The sequence below is a fragment of the Acinonyx jubatus genome, chromosome B1 (assembly GCF_027475565.1).
Source record: "Acinonyx jubatus isolate Ajub_Pintada_27869175 chromosome B1, VMU_Ajub_asm_v1.0, whole genome shotgun sequence".
In the NCBI taxonomy this organism is placed as follows: domain Eukaryota; kingdom Metazoa; phylum Chordata; class Mammalia; order Carnivora; family Felidae; genus Acinonyx; species Acinonyx jubatus.
The window spans coordinates 156,863,102-156,890,471 of NC_069382.1; the positions used below are offsets into that span (position 1 = coordinate 156,863,102).

Genomic DNA, 27,370 nt, shown 5'->3' on the forward strand with positions numbered 1-27,370 from the left:
GAACTTCCCCAACATGATGAAGGGCATCTATAAAAAAAAAAAAAAAAAAATCTACAGCTAATATCCTATTTGGTGAAAGACTGCATGATTTTGCCCTAAGATTGGAAATAAAACAAGGATGTTTGCTTTTGTCACTTCTCGTCAACATTATTCTGATTCTAGCCAGTGCAGTAAAGAAAAAAAAAACATTATTGGTAGAAGTTAAAGAGTTAAATAAAGAGACATTTCATATTTATGGATTAAAGTCTCAATAGTGTCAAGATTAAATTAAACATGGTTCCTATCAAAATGCTAGTAGACTTTTTTTGGTAGAAATTGACAAATTGATCCTAAATTTTATATGGAAATACAAATGCTAGTCCTGATCTATGCAATGAGTACCACTCAGCAATGAAAAGTCCCATGGTCTGAGTGATTATTCCTCCCTCCCCATTCATTTGTTAAAATTCTAATGTACGCTGTGATAGTATTAGGAGGTGAGGCCCTTAGGAGTGCTTAGGTCCTGAGGATGGAGTCCTCATGAGTGGGATTAGTGCTCTTGGAAAAGAGACCCCATGGACCTCCCGAGACTCTTCCACCATGTGAATATCCAACAAGTTGGGAGAGGGCTTTTACCAGAGCCCAGTCATGGTGGCATCCTGATCTTGGACTTCTAGGCTTCAGAACTATCAGAAGTGAATTTCTATTGTTTGTAATCTACCTAGTCTGTGGGACTTTGTTATATCAGCCTGAACTGAGACAAAAAGTGAATTGATACATGCAATATAAGCGCATCACAAAGTATTTATATGGAATGAAATAAGTCAGGTCAAAATAGAATTTATGTTGTGTGATTCCATTTTTTTTTGAAGATTTTTTTAAAATTTTCTTTTAATGTTTTTATTTTTGAGAGACAGAGACAGAATGCAAGCTGGGGAGGGGGCAGAGAGAGGAGACACAGAATCTGAAGCTGTCAGCACAGAGCCCCATGCGGGGCTCTAACTCATGAACTGTGAGATCATGACCTGAGTCGAAGTCGGACGCTTAACTGACTGAGCCACCCAGGCACCCCTGTGTGATTCCATTTTTGTAAAATTCTAGAAAATACCAGCTGATCATTAGGAAATAGATCAGTGGTTGTCTGGAGTTAGGGGTCCAGTTGAAGGGAAGAATTATAATGGTAAGTAGGTAATTTTAGGGCTGAAGAATATATTCATTTTTTAGATTATAGTAATAGTTTCACTGACATATTCATATATTTCATATTGTATGCTTTAAATATGTATAGTTTATTGTATGTCTGTTATATCTCAATAAAAGTGTTTTTAAAAATCTTTATTCATATTGTTTTGTTTTAGGAACATTTTTTGCACCTTTTATATATTTTTCTACAGAGAGAGTGGGAAAGGAAATGTGAATTGATTTTATATATTTTGTCCTTTTTAATCTTTAAACCGTTTTGTCTAGATTACCTAATTAAACATAACTAATATTTTTCTCAAGTTTTTTTTCTCAAGAGAAATTGATGGCACATTAAGAAGATAATGTTGCCTGAGTAGTTTTCCAAAATGATTTACAGTTTAATAAACAGCCTTAATTTTCATGTAGGTGTCCAGTATTAAGCTTTGAACTAATTATTACAGTATTTACTTTTTTAAAAAGAAGTGAAAAGAAATAAATTATCTTTAATGTGTTCACAGGCAACACCAACATTGCTTCGAAGATTTGGATCTCAGCTTATCAAGTCAACTGTTTTATCAGCCAGTACTTCTCTTCGAGTATTAGCCCTCGGTGGTGAAGCATTTCCATCATTGGCTGTTCTCAAAAGCTGGAGAGGAGTAGGCAATAAAACACAAATATTTAATATTTATGGTATCACAGAGGTATCAAGTTGGGCAACTTTTTACAAGATTCCAGAGAAGTTTCTTAACTCTACTTTGAAGTAAGGGCTTCAATTACTAAATAGGTTAGAGAGAAACTGTATTTTTCCAGTATCTTAACACTAATAATGTTTTTGGTAGGCACTGGGGTAGTAATTTTAGAAATACTATTTTATCTAGAATTTTACGCTGGGGATCCAGAGCCTTTCTTATAACTAGTGCTGCAGATCCTGCTAGAACTTTTTGTAACTAAACAGCAATAAATGACCTATGATAACCTTTCCACCTAATCTTTTCCTTTTGGCAGTCTTTGAATTCTAACATAACCAAAACCTTATTTTTCTTTATTTGGTACAATGTGATTTAAATACACTGAAAAATATTCTGTTCAAATGAAAATTTTAAATATGGTTTGGGTTGTTGTGTTTTTATAGATGTGAATTGCCTGTACCACTGGGATTTCCACTGCTTGGAACAGTAGTTGAAGTCAGAGATACTAATGGTTTCACAATTCAAGAAGGCAATGGCCAAGTATTTTTAGGTTGTTTTACATTTATTGACTGGGAATAATTTTTTTTTTAGGAAAAAAATCTGATAACTTTATTCTTTCACCAATATGTCTTATGTCCCGTATTCTTTTCAGTGATGATAATTTTTAATCTCATTCTCACAGTCATGAAACATTTAATATTATCATAATTTCAGATAACAATGTCTGATACTCTTAGGGAAGATATAAAAGTAATTTAGAAACTGTAATTTGGACGTTTATAGCCAAAATTCTTTTTAAGCAGTATTCTAAGAATTTTTTTAATCACATGTATATTTTTAGAAATTTTGTTTTGTCTCTTATTTTGCTGAGGTTATTGTTAATTTTATCAGGTGATGTTTAAAAGTGTGCTGCCCATGTAAATATTCAAAATGTGAAACTCAGTAACAGCTTTTGAAGATGTTCTTGATTTGATGGTTTTTAATATATCTCCCATGGATTTTTTTTTTTTTTTTATTACACTGGTGTTTATATCTTGTGAAGGTGGCAAAAACAGAGTGTGTTTTCTTGATGATGAAATGATAGTACCGCTTGGCACAATGCGAGCCACGGGAGACTTGGTGACGGTGAAAGATGGAGAGATGCTTTTCCTGGGACGCAAGGACAGTCAGATCAAACGATATGGCAAACGTCTTAACATTGAATTTGTGCAACAAGTAAGACTATTTAAATATTAAATATCTACTAACATACGTAGGTATTAAAGGTAGCCACCACCAATTTTCTGTACTGGGGTTCTCTATTAGTATTATTTAAACCTAAGATTTTTGTATTAATAATGAATTGCAATAAAAGATATGACTAATTCAGTGTGGCCCTTCAGCATAAAGAGATGGTTGTTTTTTAAATAAGTGACAGAGTGGATTTTAACAACTGAAAATAATGGTTTACTTTGCTCTGGGAGCTATTATTTTGAAAAACATTAAGAACCCAGTGTTCTGGCTACAGTAACAGTAGCAATCAATTTTTTAAAAATCTCTAGCTATTTTACAGTTTAATTTGTGTTGATTTCAGACATAAGAAGTTTGAGCATTTAGGAAGTTTGCTTTTAAATGTCCTCTGACAAATTGGGATAATCTCTCTCACAGGTTGCTGAAGGACTTCAGCAAGTAGAGTCCTGTGCAGTTACATGGTATAATCAGGAAAAATTAATTCTGTTCATGGTGTCCAAAAATGATGTAGTAAAGGAATACATCTTTAAAGAGCTGCAGGAACATCTTCCAAGCCATGCCATCCCGGATGAACTTGTGTTGATTGATTCTCTACCATTTACATCTCATGGTAAAATCATTTGAAGCAGATGTGTTTCAGCGCCAAGTGAATACTAATTGTATTCATAACTAGTTTAAAGGCTTCTTAATTCTTATTCTAAGTAATACTGGCATATGTTGAGGTAGACCCTCTGTTAAGTACTTTGTATAATTAACCCACTTTATTTATCTCTAGAAAATCCTGGGAGTAGGTTGTATTATTCCTATTTACAGATAAGGAAGATAAGGCTTAAAGAGGTTAAGTAATTTTGACAAAATTATATTGCTGGTTAGTGGTAGAATTGAAATTGTAAGACTGATTTCAGAACATATGCTCCTAATGACCACATTGCCTTTCCAATTTCATCTTTATCTAATATCTACATCAAAACGCAGTAATTGCTCAGTCGGTAGGACCATTTCTTTAACTCTTTAAGATAAACACTAACTCCTCCTTTCTTCTTTTCTTATCTGTTACCTACAACATTTTTGGTAGCATGGGACTGCTTTCTTTAGAACTGATCTTCCTATCACAAGCTATTCTATAGGAATTCTAGCTTTTACAGTGAAAAATGTATGTATTCTTAAAACTAATGAAGATAGTAGAAAGGGTTTGTGCTGAAATTTTAAAATTATTTCTCTTTTAAGGCAAAATTGATGTTTCTGAGTTAAACAAGATATATTTAAACTATATAAACTTGAAGTCTGAGTGTAAACTCAGTGGAAAAGAGGAACTTTGGGAAAAATTACAGCATTTGTGGAAGGTACAACTTTTTAATTTTTTTTAATGTTTATTTTTTAATTTTCTTTAATGTTTATTTATTTTTGAGAGACAGAGACAGCATAAGCAGGGGAGGGGCAGAGAGAGAGGGAGACACAGAATTGGAAGCAGTCTCCAGGCTCTGAGCTGTCAGCACAGAGCCTGACATGAGGCTCAAACTCATGAGCTGTGTGATCATGACCTGAGCTGAAATTGGCCACTTAACTGACTGAGCCACCCAGGCACACCTTAAATGTTTATTTTTGAGAGAGTGCACGTGCTTATGCTTGAATGTGCTTGAATGGGAGAGGGGCAGAGAGAGAGGGAGACAGAGGATCCAAAGGGGGCTCCATGCAGAGAGCCTGATGCGGGGCTTGAACTCACGAACTATGAGATCATAACCTGAGCTAAAGTCAGATGCTTAACCAACTGAGCTACCCATGCTCCCCATGGTTCAATTTTTAAGATACAAATTTGTTTTTCTGAAGAGGTCATGTTATATTTTTTGGGAATGTTAGCATCCTCATAAGTTTGATAAACTTTTCTAAGAATTATTATTAATGCCCAAATGTTAAGTAATATACTTTTGTTTATTCAATTTATATTAAATTAAGAGTTGTCTAGGTTAATATCAAGCCTCCCTCGCCATAAAGAAATTTATTGGAAGTGAGGTAGACACAAAGGCACAGGAAGACAAGACCTATCTTGACATAACTTTTCCCTAATGGGGCAGTGGGAGTGCAGTGCTTGTCAGAGTTGAGAAAACGGCCAAATCTTGGTATAGTACAATCTGTGGCATAAGGACTTATGTCCTTATTCCGGAAGAACTAGCAGTAACAACACGTATGTTTCTGCTTAATGGAATTTGTATATACAGATCTTCCTCAACTTATGGTGGAGTTACATGGTGATAAACCTAGTGTAGGTTGAAATTTTCCTAAGTCAAAATACATTTAATACACCTACCGAACATCATAGCTTAGTCTAGCCTACCTTAAGTGTGCTCAGAACATTTACATTAGCCTACAGGTGGACAACATCTGACACAAAGCCCTGTGTATAATAAATTGTTGAATATCTTACATGTAAGTTATTGAATACTGTACTGAGGGTGAAAAACAGAATAGTTGTGTGGGTACAGAATAGTTCTAAGCATATCAGTTGTTTTGTGATCACATGGCTGACTGGAAGCTGTGGCTCTTAGCTGCTGCCCAGCATCATGAGATAATGCATGTCGCTTGACTGGGAAAAGATCAGAATTTGAAGTACAGTTTCCCTTGAATGTATATTGTTTTTGCATCATTGTAAAGTTAAGATATCTTAAATCATTGTAAGTTGGGGGTTCTGTGTGTGTGTGTGTGTGTGTGTGTGTCAATTTAAATTTATTTTGAAATATGTGTATATATGTATATATATATGTATATATGTGTATATATATGTATATACATATATATATTACATTATAATTTAAATTTATTTTGAAATATATGTATATATATGTATCTATGTATATACATATATTTATATATATTACAACCATAGGTCAGTACAGTTTTTCTTACAAATGTGGAGTTTTCTGAAGGGTTCTGAAAAGAGGATATAATTATATAGTTTTATTTGAAAATAAAGGATATTCTGATAAAACTCTTATCTGCTTCATTTTTAGATTCTTAGAAAATAATTTCAATTTATATGAAGCAAATGAAGACAAAGATTGTTCCCATATTATATAAATATTAGATATTAGTATCTTGTGGACTTTATAATTAATAAGTCATGTTTTTATAATTCTAGGCCCTATTTTATGGGTGGGGAAATCACTCTAAAGGGAAATATAATTTGCAGTTATATAGTGAGTTTGTGATAAAATTGGTGGCATGGTGATGGTTCCCTTTACTATAAAGAAAATAATTTTAAAATTTAATTATTAAAAATATTTGTTTTGTGTGTCTTTTGTTCATATCATTAATGTAAGTACTATCCTTTATATATTACCTATAAATTGCTTGAATGTTTTGGTTTTAGGTCTTTACCAAATTTCTCCCTTTTCTCCTCTATAGTCTATTCTGAGTCTCTCAGAACATCCTTTGAAGGTTCCTGATGAGTCACTCTTCCTAAATAGTGGTGGAGATTCCTTAAAGTCCATACGGCTCCTCAGTGAGATTGAAAAACTAGTTGGCACATCAATACCTGGGCTTCTGGAAATTATTCTTAGCAGTTCCATTTTAGAGATTTACAATCACGTCCTTCAAACGGTGTTTCCAGATGAAGATCTGCTATTTAGCAAGAATTATGCCATGAAAAGAAAATTCAACGATATTAATCAAGAGGAAATCAGTGGAAAATCTTTACCTCAGAAATCTGTCCTGACTTTAAGTTGTGACAATGAGCTAGCTGCTTTTATTTCAGTGAGCAGAGGGAGTCAGATTTTGTCTCTGAATTCGGAGTTTTTAACTAAGTTAGGACTTGGCTCTTCAGCCCGTTCTTCCGATTTAATTTCACAGACTAACATTCAGAATGTGACAAGCCTAAATCCTCCAGCTCTTACTGGGCAGTCAAAAGATCCATCCTGTGTTGCAGAAGTTTCTCACGAGGGAACATCTGTGATAGAAGCCAAGAAAATGGAGCTTCATGTGAGGTGGAGGACGGACACAGGCAAATGTGTGGATGCTTCCCCTCTGATTGTCATCTCCGCTGCTGCTAAGTCCTCTGTAACTGTGTACATTGGCTCCCATTCCCACAGAATGATGGCAGTTGACCTTTACTCTGGGAAGGTGAAATGGGAACAGATTTTGGGAGGTCGAATTGAATCCTCAGCATGTGTATCTAAGTGTGGAAACTTTATTGTAGTGGGTAAGTTTCCATATGATAATGCTAGTAGGAACAAGTTAAATTTAAAAATCTATGTATGGTAGCTTTGGTTGTTGTCAATTATGGTTACCCACATGCTAATTCACAGTGTGGGTCTTGGGTCATAGTCTCTGGATTTGAACTTAGCTCTAAAACTGTTATCAGCTTTGTGAACTTTGACAAGTTGCTGGACCTTTTAGGACCTTCGTGTTCTTATGACCTTTAGGACTTAGTGTTCTTAGTTTTATAATAAATAAAACCTGTTGCATCATAAATTGTCCCCAAACTTAATGGTTTAGGGTAGCAAATATCTCACAGTTTCTGAGGTCAGGAATTTAGGAGCAGCGTAGCTGGGAGTCCTGGCTGAGGGTTTCCCATGTGGCTGCAGCCATCTGAAGGCTTGACTGGGCTGAAAAATCTTCCAAGATAGCTATCTCATACTGCTGCTGGCAGAAGGCTTCAGTTCTTGGCCGGTTCGTGGCAGGAAGCTTCTGTTCTTGTCACATGGACCTCTCTGTAGGCTGCTTGAGTGCTCTCACAACCTGGCAGCTGACTTCCCTCAGACTGAGTGGGGGAGGGGGGCCAGTGGGGAGGGGAGGAGCAAGGCAGTACTTTTAGGACCTCGTTTCCAAAGTTGCATACCATCATTTTTGCTTGTGTTCATTAGAAGCACATCATTAAGCCTGGCCTATACTCAAGGGGAGGGGAATTTAGGCTCCATCTCTTGAAAGTAAAAGTGTCAGAGAATTTGTGGACAGATTTTAAAACCAGTACAATCATCATAGAGCTTTTGTTTGTTTGTTTGTTTTTATTTTAATTCCAGTGTGGCTAACACAGTGTTATATTAGTTTCAGGTGTACAATAGAGTAATTCAACAATTTTATATGTTACTTAGTATTCGTCATAAGTGTATTCTTAATCCCCATCCCCTATTTTACCCATCCCCCCACCCAGCTTCCCTCTGGTGACCATCAGTTTGTTCTCTCTAGTTAAGTATCTGTTTCTTGGTTTGTCTCTTTTTTCCAGTTTGCTCATTTGTTTTGCTTCTTAAATTCCACATACATCATAGAGCTTTTGAGAGGATTGAGATAATTGCTTATAAATCCTTTAGTACATTGCTAGGTACAGACTGAGGGCTCATTAAGTGTTGTTAGCTACTAGCTGCTAATCATTTTCATTAAAGTATAGGTGACTTTTACTTTACTAAATATGGGGTCCAGGTGTAATGCCTCTCCTTGACTACCATTGTCTTTACTACCCCTACTACATTAAGTTTTACTTTATATGCTTGTGGAATCTTGTGCTGAGTGCTTAGGAATATGCCTCCCTACTTGTGCTATCCTAGCTAGGATCTACTTGAATCTGAGTTTGATCCTTCCCTTTTGACCACATACATTTTGAAAAGATGCTACAGGGAACTTTCAGTTATATATGTCAATGAGCATGAATAATTTCCATCCATGAAAGTCAGCTTGTTGAAGTTACTGTTTGCATCCCAAGTTTCTAGACTCAAAGCCTGGGACACATGGGGGTCTAGACATTTTTAAATTAAGATCTAATTTATATACAGGAAAACTTGCCCTCTTTAGTTTACAGTTCTGTGTTTTGACAAATGTGTACTGTCATGTAACCACTACCAAATTAAGAGTTCATTACTCAAAAGGTCTGTGTCACTTGTAGGCTTCCCTTCCCCTACCCCTAACCCCAGGCAACCACTGATCTGTTTTCTGTCCCACTAGTTTTACATTTTCTAATTTTTGCTTTTGAGTCTGGCTTCTCCTACTTAGCATGTGTTTGAGATTCATCCTTATTATTGAATGTATCCAGTTTCTTTTTATTGCTGAATATTCTGTTGTCTGGACAAATCATACTCTATTCACATTTGGGTTGTTTCCAGTTTTTCACAATTACAAATAAGACTGATATAAGCATTTGTAAGCAGGATATTATATGAATATAAGTTTTTAATTTCACTTGGGTCAGTACCTAGGAGGGGGAGATTATGCAGTAAGTATAGCTTTAACTTTGTAAGAAATTGCCAAAATATTTTCCTGGTGACTGAGCCATTTTGCCTTCTGACCACCAGTGTATGAGAGGTCCAGCTGTTCCACATCCGTGCTAGTACTTGATATTGTCAGTTTGAAAATCTTTTTATTTTAGCCAGTCAGATTGTTATGGTGTAGTATTTCATTATGGCTTTATTTTTTATTTTAGAGAGAGTGAGCAGGGGAGAGGGGCAGAGGGAGAGAGAGAGAGAGAGAGCATCTTAAGGAGGCTCCATGCTCAGTGCAGAGTCAGATGTGGGGCTCAATCCCATGACTCTGGGATCATGACTTGAGCTGCAATCAAAAGTCAGACATTCATTATGGTTTTTTGTTTCTTTGTTTAGATTGTTAAGTTTATTTATTTTGAGAGAGAGGGAGAGGGAGAGAGGGAATCCCAAGCAGGCTTCACATTGACAGTGCACAGCTCGAACCCACAAACTGTGAGATCATGACCTGAGCCAAAGTCAGACACTTAACTGAGTTAAAACTGTGGTTTTAATTTGCATTTCCCTAGTGACTAATGATGTATTTTTTATGAATTTATTTGCCATCTGTGTATCTTTTATGACTTTTCAGATTTTTTGCCCATTTTTTAAATTGTTATATTTGTTTTCTTGTTGGGATCTGAGAATATTATGTATTCTGGATACAAGCCCCTTATCTGTAAGTGTTTTGCATGTTTTCTCCTAGGCTGTGGCTTTTTTTTTCTTTCTTTCATTAACATAATGTCTTTTGAAGAGAAGTTCTTAATTTTAATGAAGTCCAGTTTATCATTTATTTTCTTTTCTGGATCATGCTTTTGGTGTCCTAGCCAAGAAAGTTTTGCCTGACCCAAGGTCACAAAGATTTTCTTCTGGAAATGAACTGAAGGAAATTTTTCATTACCCAACTGAGTCCTGGGGTACTTCACTGTGTAGGACATTTTTCTTCACCATAACTAAGAAGGCCACTTTCTTGCTACTAAGTAGTAACTGCTAGAAAGAAAACAGCACTGCAGTTACTCTGGAATTGGGCCTCAAATGAGCAGCAGTGGTTATATGGATAGGCAGAGTCATGTAAAGAGTGGTGGACCAGTGCCCAAAATCAGCTTGCCCTGATTTACATCCACTGCAGGGAACTTGAGTGATCTTCACTCTGTAGGTTTTGACCACGCCTACTGTCGCCTGAGTTATTCTGGCTACACCAAGTCAGGAACTCCTGCCCTAGCTTCTCACCTGTTGTAGCAGTTTGGGAAAAGCAGTCTGCTATAGTAGTTAAGTGCATAGGCTCTGAAGCTGGACTTCTTAGATTCAAATCCTGGCTCACCCACATGTCAGCTGAGTAGTTTTACCCTAGTAAAACTGTCTGTGCTTCCTTTTGTCATCTGTAAACTGCAGATATAACACTTCACAAGGTAAAAGCTCAATAAATGTTAGCTATTGTTAATGTTAGCATTTCTTGAACACCTGTGCACTGGGTATTCATATTATCTTTTTAAAAAATATTTTATTTATTTATCTTGAGAAAGAAAGAGCAAGTGGAGGAGAGGCAGAGATGGAGAGAGAAAGGATCCCAAGCAGGCTGTGCATCATCAGCACAGAGCCCAATATGGGGCCCAATGCAGAGCCCGACACTCACGAACCATGAGATCATGACCTGAGCCAAAATCAAGAGTTGGATGCTCAACCAACTAAGCCATGCAGGCGCCCTTTAATCCATGTTATCTTCATTATTACAATAACACTGGAGTAGATGTGTCCACATGCAGGAGAAAATCTGAGGCTCAGCGATGCTGGGTAATTTGCCCAATGATGGCCATGAAGAGATTTGATTCCAGGTCTGTCAAAGCCTCTCTTCTGCACTTCTGCACTTCTGTGCTTCATTGTTTTCTCAGTAGTGAAGCACTTTATGGTACTTTAAAAACAAAATGAGGTATACCTACTAGTAGGTATTTTAGTGATTACTATTTGGTTTTCTGCTTTACATTGCTGAAGTTTAAACCTGAGCTGAACATAGTAGTACACATAAAGAGCGTCAAATATAAATAAATGGTCATGGTTTAGGCTAAAGAATTATTCTCTGGTGATGTATCTAAATCTCCTCTTTTGTATTTTGTTTCCCAACAGGCTGTTATAATGGGTTAGTTTATGTTCTGAAAAGTAATAGTGGAGAAGAATACTGGATGTTTACTACCAAGGATGCTGTCAAAAGCTCAGCAACCATGGATCCAACCACAGGACTCCTTTACATTGGATCTCATGACCAGCATGCATATGCTTTAGATATTTATGTGAGAAACCTCATCAGTTTCTTATAAGCTTAGAAGAGTAGGACACTGTCAAGTGCTCTTGACTAAGGGGGGGCTGGTATTCACTCTTCCCTAAGTTTAGCATTGCGGTCTGGGAAGAAATGTTAATTAACAGTCTTAATATCTTAAGACATTTTTAACATCCTTACCAGATTTTCACAAATAAATTTGTTACTCAGAGTTTTTAAATCTAAAGAGCTTAGAATTACCATCTTGACAATATAAAGAATCACAAAGGGAAAAATATCAATAAGACCTGATAAGTTGGGGAAAACCATTTGAAGCAAATGTGACAGAGTTAAGATTCATTTATAAGAATAAATGGAAGAACAAACACAAATTATAAACACATGGAAAAATAAACAAGGAATATAAACATAAAAGACCCCAAAGAAGAAGTGTCTAGTAAATGTATTTAAATGTTTCCTATCTTTAGTAATCAAAGGATTGAAAATTTAAACTACATGATAGATAACCAGATAGTATTAGACCAGAATATGTTAAATGCTGGTTGGGGGGGGGTGGTGCATTGTAACTCAGTGAAGTCTCTGAAGAAAACAGTTGGGCCACAGCTAACTTCATATCCTTTGATTCAGTAAAATTCTTCTTCTAGGATTCTATCCTGCCAAAGTAATCAGAAACATGGACAGTTATGTGCACCGAGATGTCTATTACTAGGTTTTGTTTATGATACCATGAAATTAGTTTGAAACAAGTTTCAGTGATAAGGTAGAGAAATAATTTTATGTTCAGATGAGATATTATGCATTAAAGTAATAGAGTTTTACCAAGTAAATGAGCTAAATTAGATGCCAGTATATATTCAGAATGATCTCAACTATATTAAACTATTGTATGTCCCAAAAAGATCAAAAGGGAAAATGCTGAAATATTTACAGTGGTTCTCTCTGGGTGGTCTTTGTAATCTTTATACTAACTTGAATCTCTACAGTGAGACTGTATTACTTTTATACTAAGAATAAAAATTTACATTAATTAAATAGAGGTGATATGAGAAATCAGATATGTAGATTTGTTAACCACCAGCAGAAACCAATTAATTTGTTTTCTTATTTGCAGAAAAAGAAGTGTGTTTGGAAGTTAAAATGTGGAGGAACTGTCTTTTCGTCCCCTTGTTTGAGCCTGATACCACATCATTTATATGTGGCTACACTGGGAGGCCTGTTACTGGCTATAAATCCTGTAGGCATAAAATAACATATATTGATTTTATTATTTGTCTTGAATGTTTTATTTTTGCTTTGAATTCTGAAAAATTGAAGTATTTTTAAAAAATTTTAAGTTTATTAATTTATTTTGAGAGAGACAGAGACCATGTGAGTGGGGGAGGGGCAGAGAGAGGGAGACCGAGAATCCGTATCAGGCTCCACACTGCCAGTGCAGAGCCCAGTGCGGGGCCCGAACCCATGAAACCGTGAGATGTTGACTTGAGCCAAAACCAAGAGTCAGATGCTTAACTGACTGAGCCACCCAGGTGCCCCCTAAAGTAGTTTTTAATTAACTATAGTCCAGCTTTCACTGGACCAGAACTCCTTAAAAATGATTGATATGAGGATAGAAGTTCTATGTATGTCTTTGATCTGTTTTTTTTTTAATTGGTAGAATTTTCTCAGTCATATTAAAACTTAGAATAGTTTAAGGATAGATCTTATGTTCTAATTATATCCTGGTTTTATTGTACGTTTTTATCTCACCTCTTATAAAGAGCACTGATTAATTTTATAGCTGTGTATATGTATGCTAGCTTCATTTATGATATCAGCATGCCATTATAGCACTTTCTGATGTTTATAACTTTGCCCCTGGGAGATTTTATGAGTTTGTTTCATAAAGGGTAATTGATTAGTAATATAATTTAAATGCTGTGAATTGCTTTTGCTCATGGCAGGCCACTGGGAACACAGTTTGGAAACATTCCTGTGGAAAACCACTCTTTTCTTCTCCACGGTGTTGCCTACAGTATATTTGTATTGGCTGTGTAGATGGAAATTTACTCTGCTTTACTCACTTTGGAGAACAGGTAAAAAATTTCTGGTTCCGTTTTACATTATCTTTCTCAAAGTCATAATAGTTGGTGACAACTGAAGTAAAATTGTAAACATCATCATTTAAGTCATTGTATTGAAAACTAGTTTGATTTTAATTGTCAAGCCACAGGTTTCTTAATTTTGGAATGAGAGTATAGTAGATTGAAAAGATTCAAACACTGTTTTATTTGTGCCCTCCCCCAGTTTTTTTTAAAGTTTATTTATTTTGACAGAAAGAGTAAGTGGGGTAGGGAGGGAGAGAAAGAATGCTAAGCAGGTTCTGTGCTGGTAGCACAGAGCTGGATGCAGGGCTTGAACTTATGAACGTGACCTGATCATGAGCTGAGATACAGTTAGACACTTAACCAACTGAGCCATCCAGGCACCCTGCCCTCCCCCAATTTTAAAAACTTGACCAGTTTTGGGGCGTCTGGGTGGCTCAGTCAGTTGAGCGTCCGACTTTGGCTTAGGTCATGATCTTATGGTTCATGAGTTCGAACGCCCTGTTGGGCTCTGTGCTGACAGCTCAGAGCCTGGTACCTGCCTTGGATTCTCTCTCTCTCTCTCTGTCCCTCCCCCACTCATGCTTTGTCTATCAAAAATAAACATTAAACAAACAAAAACTTTACCAGTTTTTAGGCAATTTTATTATAATTTCTATTGAGGTGTTGAACATTTATTTTGAGAGAGAAAGAGAGAGCATGAGTGGGTTAAGGGCAGACAGAGAGAGATGGAATCCCAGGCAGGCTCCGTGCTGCCAGCACAGAGCCTGATGTGGGGCTCGAACTCACAAAACTGAAATCATGACCTGAGCCGAAATCAGGAATCTCACACATTTAACCGACTGAGTCACCCCGGCACCTCAAGGTTTGAACATTTAAAGATGCCCCTGCTTTTTCTATGAAAACCAAAATAGGTGGCATAACCCAAATTGCATTGTATGAAGTGCCATCTTCAACTTCATGACTGGCAGGGTAGGCTTCTTCTGCATTACATTAGGTCTTTTTTTTGGGGGGGGGGGGAGGATAATCTCCACTTCTTTATCCACAAGTGACTATCACTGGTGGCCCAACTGCTGCTGTAGGTTTGATGTTGGGGACTATTTGTATACTTGAGAGAGTGCTAACTCCACCCTGAGTTAGCCCAGTGGTGGCCAGTGTTGCTCTGGTGCTTTTTATTCTACTTTCACTCTGCCTGGCCTGGCAGTTCCTTGATGTGGGACAATTACTTTGTGATGAGATCTTTTATGATGTTCACTTAATATTTTTACTTACAAAATAATTTGAACATATTCTCACCTTTAGATTCCTAAGAAGTAAGAAGAGGCAGATACTGTTACTCCTATTTTTTTGGGTGAACCATAGATGAAAATGATTTTTCCAAGTGGACAGAATTAAGATTACAAATCCTGTTTCATGAAGATGCCCACTGTTCTCATTTTGTTTGCTTTTTATTCTGCTTTTACTGTAAACACTACCTTAGACTTGTGCCTTTTCCTTCTTTTCTTCAAAATATTGGCCGACAGGTTTGTCTATGGTACCTTTAAAATAAGTAGAGAGTATATATCCACAGGCAGACACACAACTCATGGCTTTTTGTTTAAACCTTTAATTTGAATTATTGCACATAAATTTTCCTTTTCAGTCACTTCCATCTTCTTACATTAGGAGAATAGAACAAGATCTAGTTTTTAATAAGATACATTGAAAACTGAGTGTAGTTTTATCTTTGAACTTAGTGTCTCTGAACATAATAGTAATAGCTTGCTCTTGAATGGGGTTCAAATTAGTTTTATTTCATCATATTCTGCATAGCAGTGACTCATGTAGAAAGAACACTCCAGTGTATTTTGTTCTAGATTTTACCACTGGGAAGAGAGGTATAATTTGAGAATGCTACTTTTCAGAAAAAGCCATTATTTCCTCTCTCTGTGTGTAGTTACCATTTAATAGCTTACATTGCTTACATTTTTATTAAGAATTTCCTAAAGCTTTACAGGACAATTGTTGAACTTAGATGAATTATTTTTGCCTTTCTCGTCCTTCAGGTTTGGCAGTTCTCTACCAGTGAACCAATCTTTTCATCCCCATGTACCTCAGCATCAGAGCAAGAAATATTTTTTGGTTCCCATGATTGCTTTATCTACTGTTGTAATACGAAAGGTCACCTCCAGTGGAAATTTGAAACTACTTCCCAGGTGTATGCAACACCGTTTGCTTTCTGTTACCAAGATTGTAGCAATGAAATGTTGCTGGCAGCAGCATCTACTGATGGGAAACTGTGGATCTTGGAATCTAAGAGTGGACGATTGCAAAGTGTGTATGAACTTCCTGGACAAGTCTTTTCTTCTCCTGTGGTCTGGGAATCAATGCTTCTTATTGGATGTAGAAATAATTATGTTTATTGTCTGGATTTGTTGGGTGGACATCAAATATAATCAAGTGCAGTCCTTATTCGATTATCTGAGATATCTGAAAATATTTTATCGTTACAGAACATTTGGATTAGTCTTATTTTATACTAAAGATTATTTTTGCTTAAGAAACTTGTCTATGGTACTTTATTGGAGAATGATCGTATTTTACTTCTTATAGCGGAACAAATGCTTTTAAAAGGAATTACAGAACAAAAACATCAATTTATTTAGTAGCACTCTTTGAATTAGGCTATGGATATTTTACTTTGGGCTTTTTTCTTTTTTTTATAGACTTCTGTGAAAAAGAAGATCAGAGTTTACTTGGTGGGTTAAAAACTCAGTCCATGATGTAATACACCATTTACTTATTTACAGTGAGATCTATTAATGAAAGGTTTTCAGAGGTAGGATGTTTTTTATCAAATTAGGTTCCTTATTTAGTATGTTTAAGTGAACAAAATACCAGTATTGAACTATATCTATGTATATATTTATCTCTCTTCCTATAATAGTTCCTTTGATTTATCCTCTTTTTTCCATTTTTGGTATACAAATCGTGATGAATATTTTTGTATTTCTCAATTTATTAGATTTTGTGATTGTATGTCCTTTTTTCACTGGCTTGGAGGTAGGAAACACAACAAAAACCAGGAAAGAAAAAACTCTATGTACTTTTAAGTGTCCTGATTCTCTTAATGTGTATGGTTTGGGGCTGGACCTGCTTCTCCAGTGCCATAGTCCTTTGCTTATACCTGCATTTGCTTGGTATGAAGTTGCCCCTGGTGAATTATAGCTCCTCCTGGGAGCCAGGCCCTGTATGCAGTCTCCTCTTGCACCTGGGCTTGGTCCATGATTTGCTTTAACCAACAGAATGCAGTGGAGGTGACACTAATGTCACTTCTGAGCCCAAGATTTAAGAAGGGCTGGACACTTGTGCTCTCATGGGATCCCAGAGCTGCCACATGAGAAGTCTGGCAGCTAGATGGAGAGGCCATGTCGTGAGGGAATGACCCTGACGTTTACTAAGAAAACCAAGGAAGCCAGAGAACCAAGGACAGGTGAAGCCGCACACATGCATTCCAGCCAGCCCCCAGCTATTCAGGCCATTCTGGTGCCAGACATTTAATTTCTCACCCATAGAATCCTGAGAAATAATAAAATGGCAGTTGTTTTAAGCCACTAAGTTTTAGGGTAGTATGTTAGAGTAGGGAGTTTTAGGTGGTAGCAGCAGGGATCACTGGAGCAGAAGTTATGTCATCTTCTTTTCCATGTCACTTAAATTAGATGAAAAAATGTCTCAATTTTCCTTGAAATTTCACGATATATTAGCTCAGGTAATAAAGCAGCTTTTTTTTTTTTTTTTTGCTATGGTACTATGAATTTAGCCACTAGTGGTAGTAATAATAATAACTATTTAGGGCATATTACATCCCAGACACTTGTGCTCAGGCACTTAAAGTAACAAAAATGTATCCTGTTGTTCACCTTCCCTTTTCTACAGTCAACTGTGGTATCATTTAACTGGTCCATTTATTCGTCAGTAAAGTCTCAAATATCAGACATGACAGAGTCCTTGGTTGCAAGCTATAGAAGTCAACTTAGGCTATTTTAAGCAGAAAAGAATTTTTAAAAAGAATATTGAATAGCTTGGAGAATTGCAACAAGGGCTAGAGCTATACAGCCAGGAATAATGAATGCCTGAAATCAGCATGACTGTGGCCTAGAGAAGACACAGCTGCTGTTCTTGAACCTCTAAATGCTCAGACCACTAATGCTAGATAGACAGTTACCCGCCACCGTCAGACTTCCTCATTAATTTCAACTGGGAGACAAATTCAGAGTCTCTTCCAAGTTTAAGTGAAACTGGTTCCATGCCCCTGATAGAGTACAGGAAAGCACATATCGGGCACTTCATCTTTGGTGGTGGGAGGTGAGTGCAAGACCCATGAGTTGGGAGATTTCCCCAAACCTAGAGTGGGGATTGAGGTACAGACTGGTCAAAAAGAACAACATCTCTTCTGCCAAGTTTTAGATCAGTGCTTCTTAAATCTTTTTTTTTTTTTTTTTGAGAGTGAGAGACATAGAGGGAGACAGAATCTCACAAGGGACAGAGAGAGTGCAGAGCCCAAAGTGGGGTTCAAACTCACGAACCATGAGATCATGACCTGAGCCAAAGTCGATGCTTAACCAACTGTACCACCCAGATGCCCTCAGTGCTTCTTAAATCTTAATGTATTAACCACCTGAAGCTCTTGTTAGAGTGAAATGCACGTTAACAGTTGAGAGGGCTGAAAGTGTGTTTTGCTGGGCCATAATGGAACCTGAGGCAAAAAGAAAAATCAGCAATACTGATCCTGTCCTTATTTAAAATTTTGATAATTGTTCATGTTGGAATTTGTATGAATTTTTATTTTATTAAGTAATCTCTAGGCCCAGTGTAGGGCTTGAGCCTACAACCCTGAGATCAAGAGTCACATGTTCTACCGACTGAGCCAGCCAGGCGCCCCAAGTACTAATATATATTATATATAGTACATATATATATAATATACATTATATATAGTACCTATATATAATATACATTATATATAACATATAATGTATATATATTGTATATATAATGCATACATTTGTATATAATTGTATATATAATGTATATTATATATATACATACACACTATATATACTATATATATAATACTGTATGAAAATAGTATTTTTCTTGATTACATAGTTTGTGGCACCCAAGATGAATGCCTCACATCACTCACTTGGCCCTAGTGCAGGCCTGTGAGTCAGTAGGTCTGGCCTGGGACCCTAAGCTGCCTTTCACAAGGTCTCAGCTCTCTCAGCTCCAGCCACTGTTGCTGTTCTGGGGCCCATGTGTTGTGTAAGGAGGCTGTAGGATTGTTTTGTCTGGGATGCAGATCATTCAATTCCAATTTAGGACGGAGATAAACATTTTATTTGCCCCTACTCATTACTTATCTCTAAAACACCTAGTAAAAAATACAAGGTAGCAAATAAAATGCCTTGAAATTTCTCTTTCTCAACAAAAGCTATATGAGTTTGCTTATAGTCATTGAAAATAGTAAAACCTTCAACTTGAAAAGGAAATTCCATCAGTGCTGAAGATCTTGTATGTATTTTTTATTGAAAGATCTCTTTCCTTCAATAATGAACATTTTACATTAAAACTTTATACAACCAAAAATCTCAAAATAATATTAAAATCACACTAAGATATTTTTCATTGTTGTCTCTACTTAATTTTATTATTGGTTAAAAATATTGCAAGACACTGTAACTAATGTTTCTGCTTCAAAATAAGCAATTAAACTAAATGTCACAAGAAGAGACAATGAATACATACTATAATTTGCTGATAACTGGCTAAAATGATAATAGTAATTAATGTGTAAGAAACAATTGCACTTGAAAAATTAAAAAAGTAAACAAAAACTCTCTATATGTTTATGAACAGAGTCAATCTGTTAACCTTGCCAAGAGAAGTATGTGTTTCAAGTTTAAAAAAAAATTTAACATAGCAATCATTGATTTAAAAAAAAAAGTGTTTTTGTTTTGAATTTCCCCCACAGTTTGTTAATCAGAAAAGACTGCAGCACAACTAAAGCAAAATAACACTTCATTGGTATTTAGTGCAATTTGGAGTCATTTTACATGAAATATTAAACATGTACCCTTCAGGAAGTGGTTGAAAGTAAGTGCTCTGTCCCTTTCCCCAGTGTACTCTTAACTTCTAAAGACTTTCATAGGAGCTTTTGTGACTAAGGCGTTTCTCCTGTGTGGTATGTGAGCCAGTAGAGGGTTGACTCTTCTAAGTATTCTTCTTCAGTGATCTGATTTCTTCCCCCTGTTCTCCACCCTTACTGTGGTATTATCCAAAGCTGGCAGGATGAAAGACAAAGTTTGGAAGAATTACTGTAGCACTAGAATACCAGGGCTCTAGGTGGAAAGACTGCCATTCAAAAGGGTGTTATGTTAGTAATGAAATCACTGAAAACTAACAAATGCCTACATGTTTGATTTAGAAATGAACATCAGTGTGGAAAACATGCATTGGAATATTAATTGCTTCCCACAGGAATAAAAAAAATTCAAGTTACACTGATTCTTAACAGTCTGATCCAGTATATATAATATTAAATCCGACTTGCAAGAGTACAACTATCCGCTTGACCACACTTGCCAGTTGCTACCATGAGGTTGAGCCATCATTTCCAGAAGATGCCTTCTATATGGTAAATGACAGAATAATAACAGCACATTGCATGTTGAGGGAGCTCAGCATGATGGATACTGATAAAATGTGTTTTTGTAGGAGAGGAAAAAGGAATGTGATTCCCCTTGCACTGAGTGAAGGATGTGTACTTGTATTGTGGAGTCAGAATCTTAAGAAAAGTTGAATATGCCGGCACCATGAAATAGAAAGTGTGGGTTTGCTGGTATGTCTATGCTTCATGCTTGCCATGTCCCTTCTTTGGACCACATGTGTGGAGCAACAAGGCCACTTTAGACTCTGAGATGTTTTTTAAAGGTAGTAAGGTGAATGCTCAAAATTATAAATGCTCTTGAACATTTGACTCTAAATATGAATCATTCAATTACGATAAAGAAAGAAACTTTCCATAGGAAGTCCTTAGTACAAAGGCTCCAAATCTTGGCTTCCTGTCAATTTTCCCTAAAGACCTAAGGGAATATTCAGAGATACGTAATGTCAGTAGCCTCTCCTATCTTGTAATAAATGGCTGGTTTGGGGGATGGGTTATTTTTCCTCTCTCACTTTTGCTTCTTGGGGTGAAATGAGCCTCCCTTTCAGAGTTTTAAAAGCTAGATTACACTGGAAGCAGTTTATCCCAAGGTTCTCAACCTTTGGGATGTATCAGAATTCGTCTGAAGAGTTTTGCCAGAATAGACAGTCCTGGCCCGTCCTCAAAGGATCTAATTTGGTAGGTAGGACTGGGATGGAGCCAGGACATCTTAAGTACCACTGCACTAGATGGGGATTCTCAGAGATGGAAAGAGAATATGTTGCTTCCTTTCTTCATGATGGTAAATAAAAATGTTGCCTAGGAGCCAACTGGGCCAAATGTTTAATATGTTCTTAAGGGAGTCCTGGTGTGGCAGGACCTGTAGAATAGCAGTGTGGTGGACATGTGCATGTGACAGTTTCAGACCAGGGAGAATTCAGAAAAGCAGACGCGGAAAGAGGTGGCAGCCAGACTGTTATGATACCTAGTTACTCACTGCATTCAGGAGAGTGGGAATTATTGTTTCTATCTATATGATCCTTTCTTTCACCGTTACCGTAGAAAAGGAAAGAAACCACCAAACAAATGGTAGGGTAAACTGGAGTAGAGAATCACAAACCATTACAAATATTGGCAAAGGACATGTTGTTCTAAATGGTGTGTGGGTGTGTTATGTGTGGAGCGCTGCAGAATGGGCATGGTAGGCTCTTGTAAGAAGTTCTTAGTTTGGAGATTTTGCTTCGTGTGGTCCCTCGGATGGAATTTTCTCTTGAGAATGAGGAGGAGCTCAAGGCACCAGGACCTAGGATTGTGCAAATACACTCTTTACAAGGAACGCCACCAGTTCCGTTTCTAAACAATTATTTTAGAGCCTATAAAACATGCTGCTTTTCCCTAGCTTGGTTTCTTTACCTCATATAAAAAATAAATAACAAGGGCAAGAGAAGAGCCAATAACTGGCAACAGGAGTGGGTTAAGAGTCACTCTACTTAATGATCTGTGGACAGTCGCTCCAGGCCTTGGCTTTCCTTTTGGCCAACGCCAGCCAAGCTGGTTCTGTTGACACGGGGGCAGCATCTGGGGTTGAGAACCTCTTGGTGACTTCTTTGACCAGCGGTGCAGGGGGAGCTGAATCCGAAATCTCCACTGAATTGTGTTTAGAAGGAAAAGAATAAGAATAAAAGTCAGAACCACATTTTGATGTATCAGAAGGGTAAGATTTCAGGGCCAGCCAACATGGCGGAAAAGTAGGGGGATCCATACTTCCCATGTCTCTCAAACAGACAGTCTAGAAGGAAAAGAGACAGGAGTCTAACAAGGAGACACTGGGACAACCTGACGGGCTGTAGGTGGGTGATTGTGAACTGGGGGAGATAAAACGGGCCGTGTAGGCATGGAGAGGAAGGATCCTCTTCTGCAGAGAGACAAAGGGAAGAAGAGAAAGAGTAGCTGGGGAAGTGTAGGACTGTATCTAGACAAGAGAAAAACCGACCAGGATGGAGAGGGATCCCATCTCTAACTCTGGGGCCTTCGTACTGGGGCCAGCTGCCCTGTTTCTGCACCTGGGGAGGAGGGGAGCCACCGCCGGGTTCGGGGGCAGGTCAGGGACGCAGTCCACAGTAGGAGAAAGCAGTCCTCTCCCTGAAGTACTGTGGCACAGGACAAAACCAGCTGGGACAACATAGGTGCTTCCCCAGGGCTGGGGCGCATGGAGCGGGAGTTTAAATCCCAGCCAAGTACCAGGGCATGGAAGTTGGCAGAGCGAGACAGACCTCCTCATCTGTGCCCACAGCACAGCGAGGACGGCGCAGTGATTTGGGACACCAGTCAGTGGAGAAGAGGCTGGGAGGTCGCCATTTTTCTCCCCACCACGACCAAGGTGGGGCCTCAGGGATGGGTCCCTGGGGCCCACAGTGGAGGTGGGACCCGCCTACACCAAACCACACCCCTTCATGCCAGGTAACTGCATGTCTACTGGAGTGGGATAGATGCTGAGGAACCAGATGGCCCCCTCCTCCAGACTAGTGCTGCTGCATTGCCTGGATTAATTCTAGGACAATTCTTGTTATTTAGATATATTCTTCCTTCCTTTTCTCCTTATCTCTTCCCTCCTCTAGACTGGGTACTCTGGTTGTTGGTTTGTTTTAGCAGACATATTTAATCCATTCTCTTGATACATGTTCTACACCACCTCCTTTCCTTTCTCTCTCTGGAATAATCAAGCCTATAGTTTCTCTAGATAACTTTATCTTCATTTCTTTTTCTCTGCCTCCTCCCTTATTTTCCTTGCTCTCTCTCTGAATTAAGCTATTTAGTCTCTCTGCCTGGTCAATGTTTATTTTTTCCTTTACCCTGCCCCTGTCATTTCTCTCTTTGTATGTGCTCTTCCATCAGCACCACCTCCACCCTGTTCTTTACTTGTAGCTGGTGTTTCTGGTTTTTTGCTTTTTGATTGTTTTTGTTTCATTTGTGTGATTGCATGTTTTTCTTTCCTGTTTATCTGTTTTCCTTTCCACAGCTACTTCAAGGGACAAATCAAAGCACACCTGGTGGAGGGTCCAAAACATCACTACAAGTAGGGAAATAAAATAACCAAAGTTACAACAACAGAGAGCAAGTAACTCTCCAAAACACACCTCCTGAAGGGCCAGGCCCTGGACAGTGTATGACCTCCTCTTTAATAAAGCAGTGCTCACAGGTGCAGAGCACATAACAAGCTTTTAAAACTCACAAGGGATAGAAAACTAGCCAAAATGACGAAACGGAAGAATTCTCCTCAAATTCCAGGAAGGAGTGGCCACTAAAGAATTGATCAAAACAGATATAAGCAATATAAATGAACAAGAATTTAGAAAAATAGTCATAAGATTAATCACTGGGCTTGAAAAAGGCATAGAAGACAGCAGAGAAGCTACTGATGCAGAAATCAAGGAACTAAAAAATAGTCATGATGAATTGAAAAATGCTATAAATGAGGTGCAAAATGGAAGTGGTCACAGCATGGATTGAAGAGGCAGAGGAGAGAAGAGGTGAATTAGAAGATAACATGGAAAAAGAGGAAGCTAAGAGATTAAAAAAAAAAAGTCCAGGATCACCAGTGGAGAATTAGAGAACTAAATAATTCAATCAAATGGAACAATATCCATATCATAGGAGTTCCAGAAGAAGGAGAGAGAGAGAAAGAAAGAGGCTGAAGGTGTACTTGAACAAATCAGAGCTGAGAACTTTCCCAATCCAGGGAAGGAAACAGACCTTGAAATCCAAGAGGCACAGAGAACTCCCTTCAGATGTAACTTGAATCAATTTACTGCACGACATAGCATAATGAAACTGGCAAAATACAAGGATAAAGAGAAAATTCTGAAAGCAGCTAGGGATAAACAGGTCTTAACATACAAAGGTAGACACATAAGGGTAGTAGCAGACCTATCTACTAGAACTTGGCAGACCAGAAAGGAATGGCAGGAGATCTTCAATGTGATGAACAGGAAAAATATGCAACCAGTAATCCTTTATCCAGCAAGCCTGTCATTCAGAATAGAAGGAGAGATAAAGGTCTTCCCAAACAAAAACTGAAGGAATTCATCCATCACAACTAAATCAGCTCTACAAGAGATCCTAAGGGGGATTCTGTGAGTGAAATGTTACAAGGACCACAAAGTACCAGAGACATCACTACAACCATGAAACCTACAGATAACACAGTGACTCTAAACCCCGATCTTTCAATAATAACACTGAATGTAAATGGACTAAATGCTCCAATCAAAAGACAGAGGGTATCAAAATGGATTAAAAAATAAGACCCATCTATTTCCTGTCTACAAGAGACCCATTTTAGACCTGAGGACACCTTCAGATTGAAAGTGAGGTGTTGGAGAACTATCTATCATGTACTGGAAGTCAAAAGAAAGCTGGAAAAGCCATACTTATTTCAGAAAAACTAGACTTTAAAGTCCGCAACAAGAGATGAAGAATGGCATTATATAATAATTATGGGGTCTATCCAGCAGGAAGAGCTAACAATTACAAATATCTATGCACTGAATTCGGGAACACCCAAATACATAAAACAATCACAAACATAAGTAATCTTACTGGTAAGAATGTGTTAATTGTAGGGGACTTTAATACTGCACTTATAACAATGGACAGATCATCTAGACAGAAAATCAGTAAAGAAACAATGGCCCTGAATGAAACACTGGACCAGATGGACTTGACAGATATACTTAGAACTCTACATCCTGAAGCAGCAGAATATACTTTCTTCTTGAGTGCACATGGAACATTCTCCAAGCTAGATCACATTCTGGGTTACAAAACAGCCCTCAATAAATATAAAAAAATTGAGATCATACCATTCACACTTCCAGATCACAATGCTATGAAAATTGAAATCAACCACAGGAAAAAGTCTGGAAAATCTCCGAAAGCATGGAGGTTAAATAACATCCTACTAAAGAATGAATGGGTCAACCAGGCATTTAGAGAAAAAATACATGGAAACAAATGAAAACGAAAGCACAACAATCCAAACCCTTTGGGATGCAGCAAAGGCAGTCCTAAGAGGAAAATGGCCTATCCCAAGAAATAAGAAAAATCCCAAATACAAAATCTAACTGCACACCTAAAGGAACTAGAAGCAGAACAGCAAAGACACCTCAAATCCAGCAGAAGAAGAGAAATAATAAAGATCAGAGCAGAAATAAACAATATAGAATCTAAAAAAACTGCAGAGCAGATCAATGAAACCAAGAGTCGGTTTTTTGAAAAAATAAAATTGATAAACCTCTAGCTAGGCTTCTCAAAAAGAAAAGGCAGATGACCCAAATAGATAAAATCATGAATGAAAATGGATGTATTACAACCAATGCCTCAGAAATACAAGCAATTTATCAAGGAATACTATGAAAAATTGTATGCCAGCAAACTGGACAAACGGGAAGAAATAGAAAATTTGAACAGACCCATAACTAGTGAAGAAACTGAATCAGTTATCAAAAATCTCCCAACAAATAAAGAGTCCTGGACCAGTTGGCTTCCCTGGGGAATTCTACCATACATTCAACACAGAGTTGATACCTATCCTCAAGCTGTTCCAAAAAATAGAAATGGAAGGAAAACTTCGGGACTCAACTCATTCTATGAAGCCAGCATTACTTTGATTCCCAAACCAGACAGAAACCCAGCAAAAAAAGAGAACTACAGGCCAATATCCCTGCTGAATATGGATGCAAAAATTCTCAACAAGATACTAGCAAGTCAAATTCAACAGCATATAAAAAGAATTATTCACTATGATCAAGTGGAATTCATTCCTGGGCTGCAGGGCTGGTTCAATATTCACAAATCAATCAATGTGATACATCACATTAATAGAAGAAAGGAAAAGAACCATATGATCCTGTCAATAGATGCAGAAAAAGCATTTGGCAAAATACAGCATCCTTTCTTTTTTAAAAATTTTCTTTTTTTTGAACGTTTATTTATTTTTGGGACAGAGAGAGACAGAGCATGAACGGGGGAGGGGCAGAGAGAGAGGGAGACACAGAATCGGAAACAGGCTCCAGGCTCTGAGCCATCAGCCCAGAGCCTGACGCGGGGCTCGAACTCACGGACCGCGAGATCGTGACCTGGCTGAAGTCGGACGCTTAACCGACTGCGCCACCCAGGCGCCCCAGCAGCATCCTTTCTTAATAAAAACCGTCAAAGTCAAGATAGAAGGAACATACTTAAACATCATAAAAGCAATTTATGAGAAGCCCACAGCTAATATCATCCTCAATAGGGAAAACCTGAGAGCTTTCCCCCTGAGATCAGGAACATGACAGGGATGTCCACTCTCACTGCTGTTGTTTAACATAGTGTTGGAAGTGCTAGCATCAGCAATCAGACAACAAAATGAAATAAAAGGCATCAGAATTGGCAAAGAAGAGGGCGCCTGGGTGGCTCAGTCAGTTAAATGTCCAACTTTGGCTCAGGTCATGATCTCAGGGTCTGTGAGTTCAAGCCCTGTGTCGGGCTCTGTGCTGACAGCTCAGAGCCTGGAGCCTGCTTCAGATTCTGTGTCTCCTTCTCTTTCTGTCCCTTCCCCACTCACACTCTGTCTCTCTCCCTCTCTCAAAGATAAACATTAAAAAAAAATTAAAAAGAAAATTGGCAAAGAAGTCAAACTGTCACTTTTCGCAGATGACATGATACTCTACATGGAAAACCCAACAGACTCCACCCAAAAGTCTGCTAGAAGGGATACACGAATTCAGCAAAATTGCAGGGTACAAAATCAATGTATCGAAATCTTGCATTTTTATATACCAATAATGAAGCAACAGAAAGAGAAATAAAGAAACTGATCCCATTTACAATTGCACCAAGAACCATAAAATACCTCGGAATAAACCTAACCAAAGATGTAAAAGAGCTGTATGCTGAAAACTATAGAAAGTTTATGAAGGAAATTGAAGAAGTCACAAAGAATTAGAAAAACATTCCATGCTCATGGATTGGAAGAATAAATATTATTAAAATGT

At 37.6% G+C, this 27,370-nt stretch overlaps 2 protein-coding genes and 1 long non-coding RNA gene across 13 annotated transcripts in view; 2 read left to right on the plus strand and 1 right to left on the minus strand.

Moving 5' to 3' along the window:
- The window catches only part of AASDH (aminoadipate-semialdehyde dehydrogenase), a 43,712-nt gene extending 27,106 nt beyond the window's left edge, over positions 1–16,606 (plus strand). For 5 of the 6 annotated variants that reach the window (XM_015068538.3, XM_027057192.2, XM_053217332.1 and 2 more), the window contains 10 exons: positions 1,680–1,921; positions 2,294–2,400; positions 2,893–3,065; positions 3,498–3,690; positions 4,308–4,423; positions 6,480–7,272; positions 11,420–11,583; positions 12,682–12,804; positions 13,511–13,642; positions 15,697–16,194. In XM_015068538.3, coding sequence (XP_014924024.2) covers positions 1,680–1,921; positions 2,294–2,400; positions 2,893–3,065; positions 3,498–3,690; positions 4,308–4,423; positions 6,480–7,272; positions 11,420–11,583; positions 12,682–12,804; positions 13,511–13,642; positions 15,697–16,086 — 2,433 coding nt within the window. In that variant the 3' untranslated portion in view covers positions 16,087–16,194. Of the gene's footprint in view, positions 1–1,679; positions 1,922–2,293; positions 2,401–2,892; positions 3,066–3,497; positions 3,691–4,307; positions 4,424–6,479; positions 7,273–11,419; positions 11,584–12,681; positions 12,805–13,510; positions 13,643–15,696; positions 16,195–16,356 lie in introns of those variants that run through there. The other variant, XM_027057199.2, reaches the window with a different exon arrangement.
- A 2,594-nt stretch (positions 16,607–19,200) lies between these two features.
- CRACD (capping protein inhibiting regulator of actin dynamics) overlaps positions 19,201–27,370 on the minus strand; it is a 277,503-nt gene continuing 269,333 nt past the window's right edge. For all 6 annotated transcript variants that reach the window (XM_027057177.2, XM_053217326.1, XM_053217327.1 and 3 more), the window contains one exon: positions 19,201–21,983. In XM_027057177.2, the coding sequence (XP_026912978.2) occupies positions 21,823–21,983 (161 nt within the window). In that variant the 3' untranslated portion in view covers positions 19,201–21,822. The remainder of the gene's footprint in view (positions 21,984–27,370) is intronic.
- LOC128314542 (uncharacterized) lies at positions 21,980–26,294 on the plus strand. Its single transcript, XR_008296311.1, has 2 exons — positions 21,980–22,796; positions 23,356–26,294. It is a non-coding gene; the product is annotated as an uncharacterized LOC128314542 (long non-coding RNA).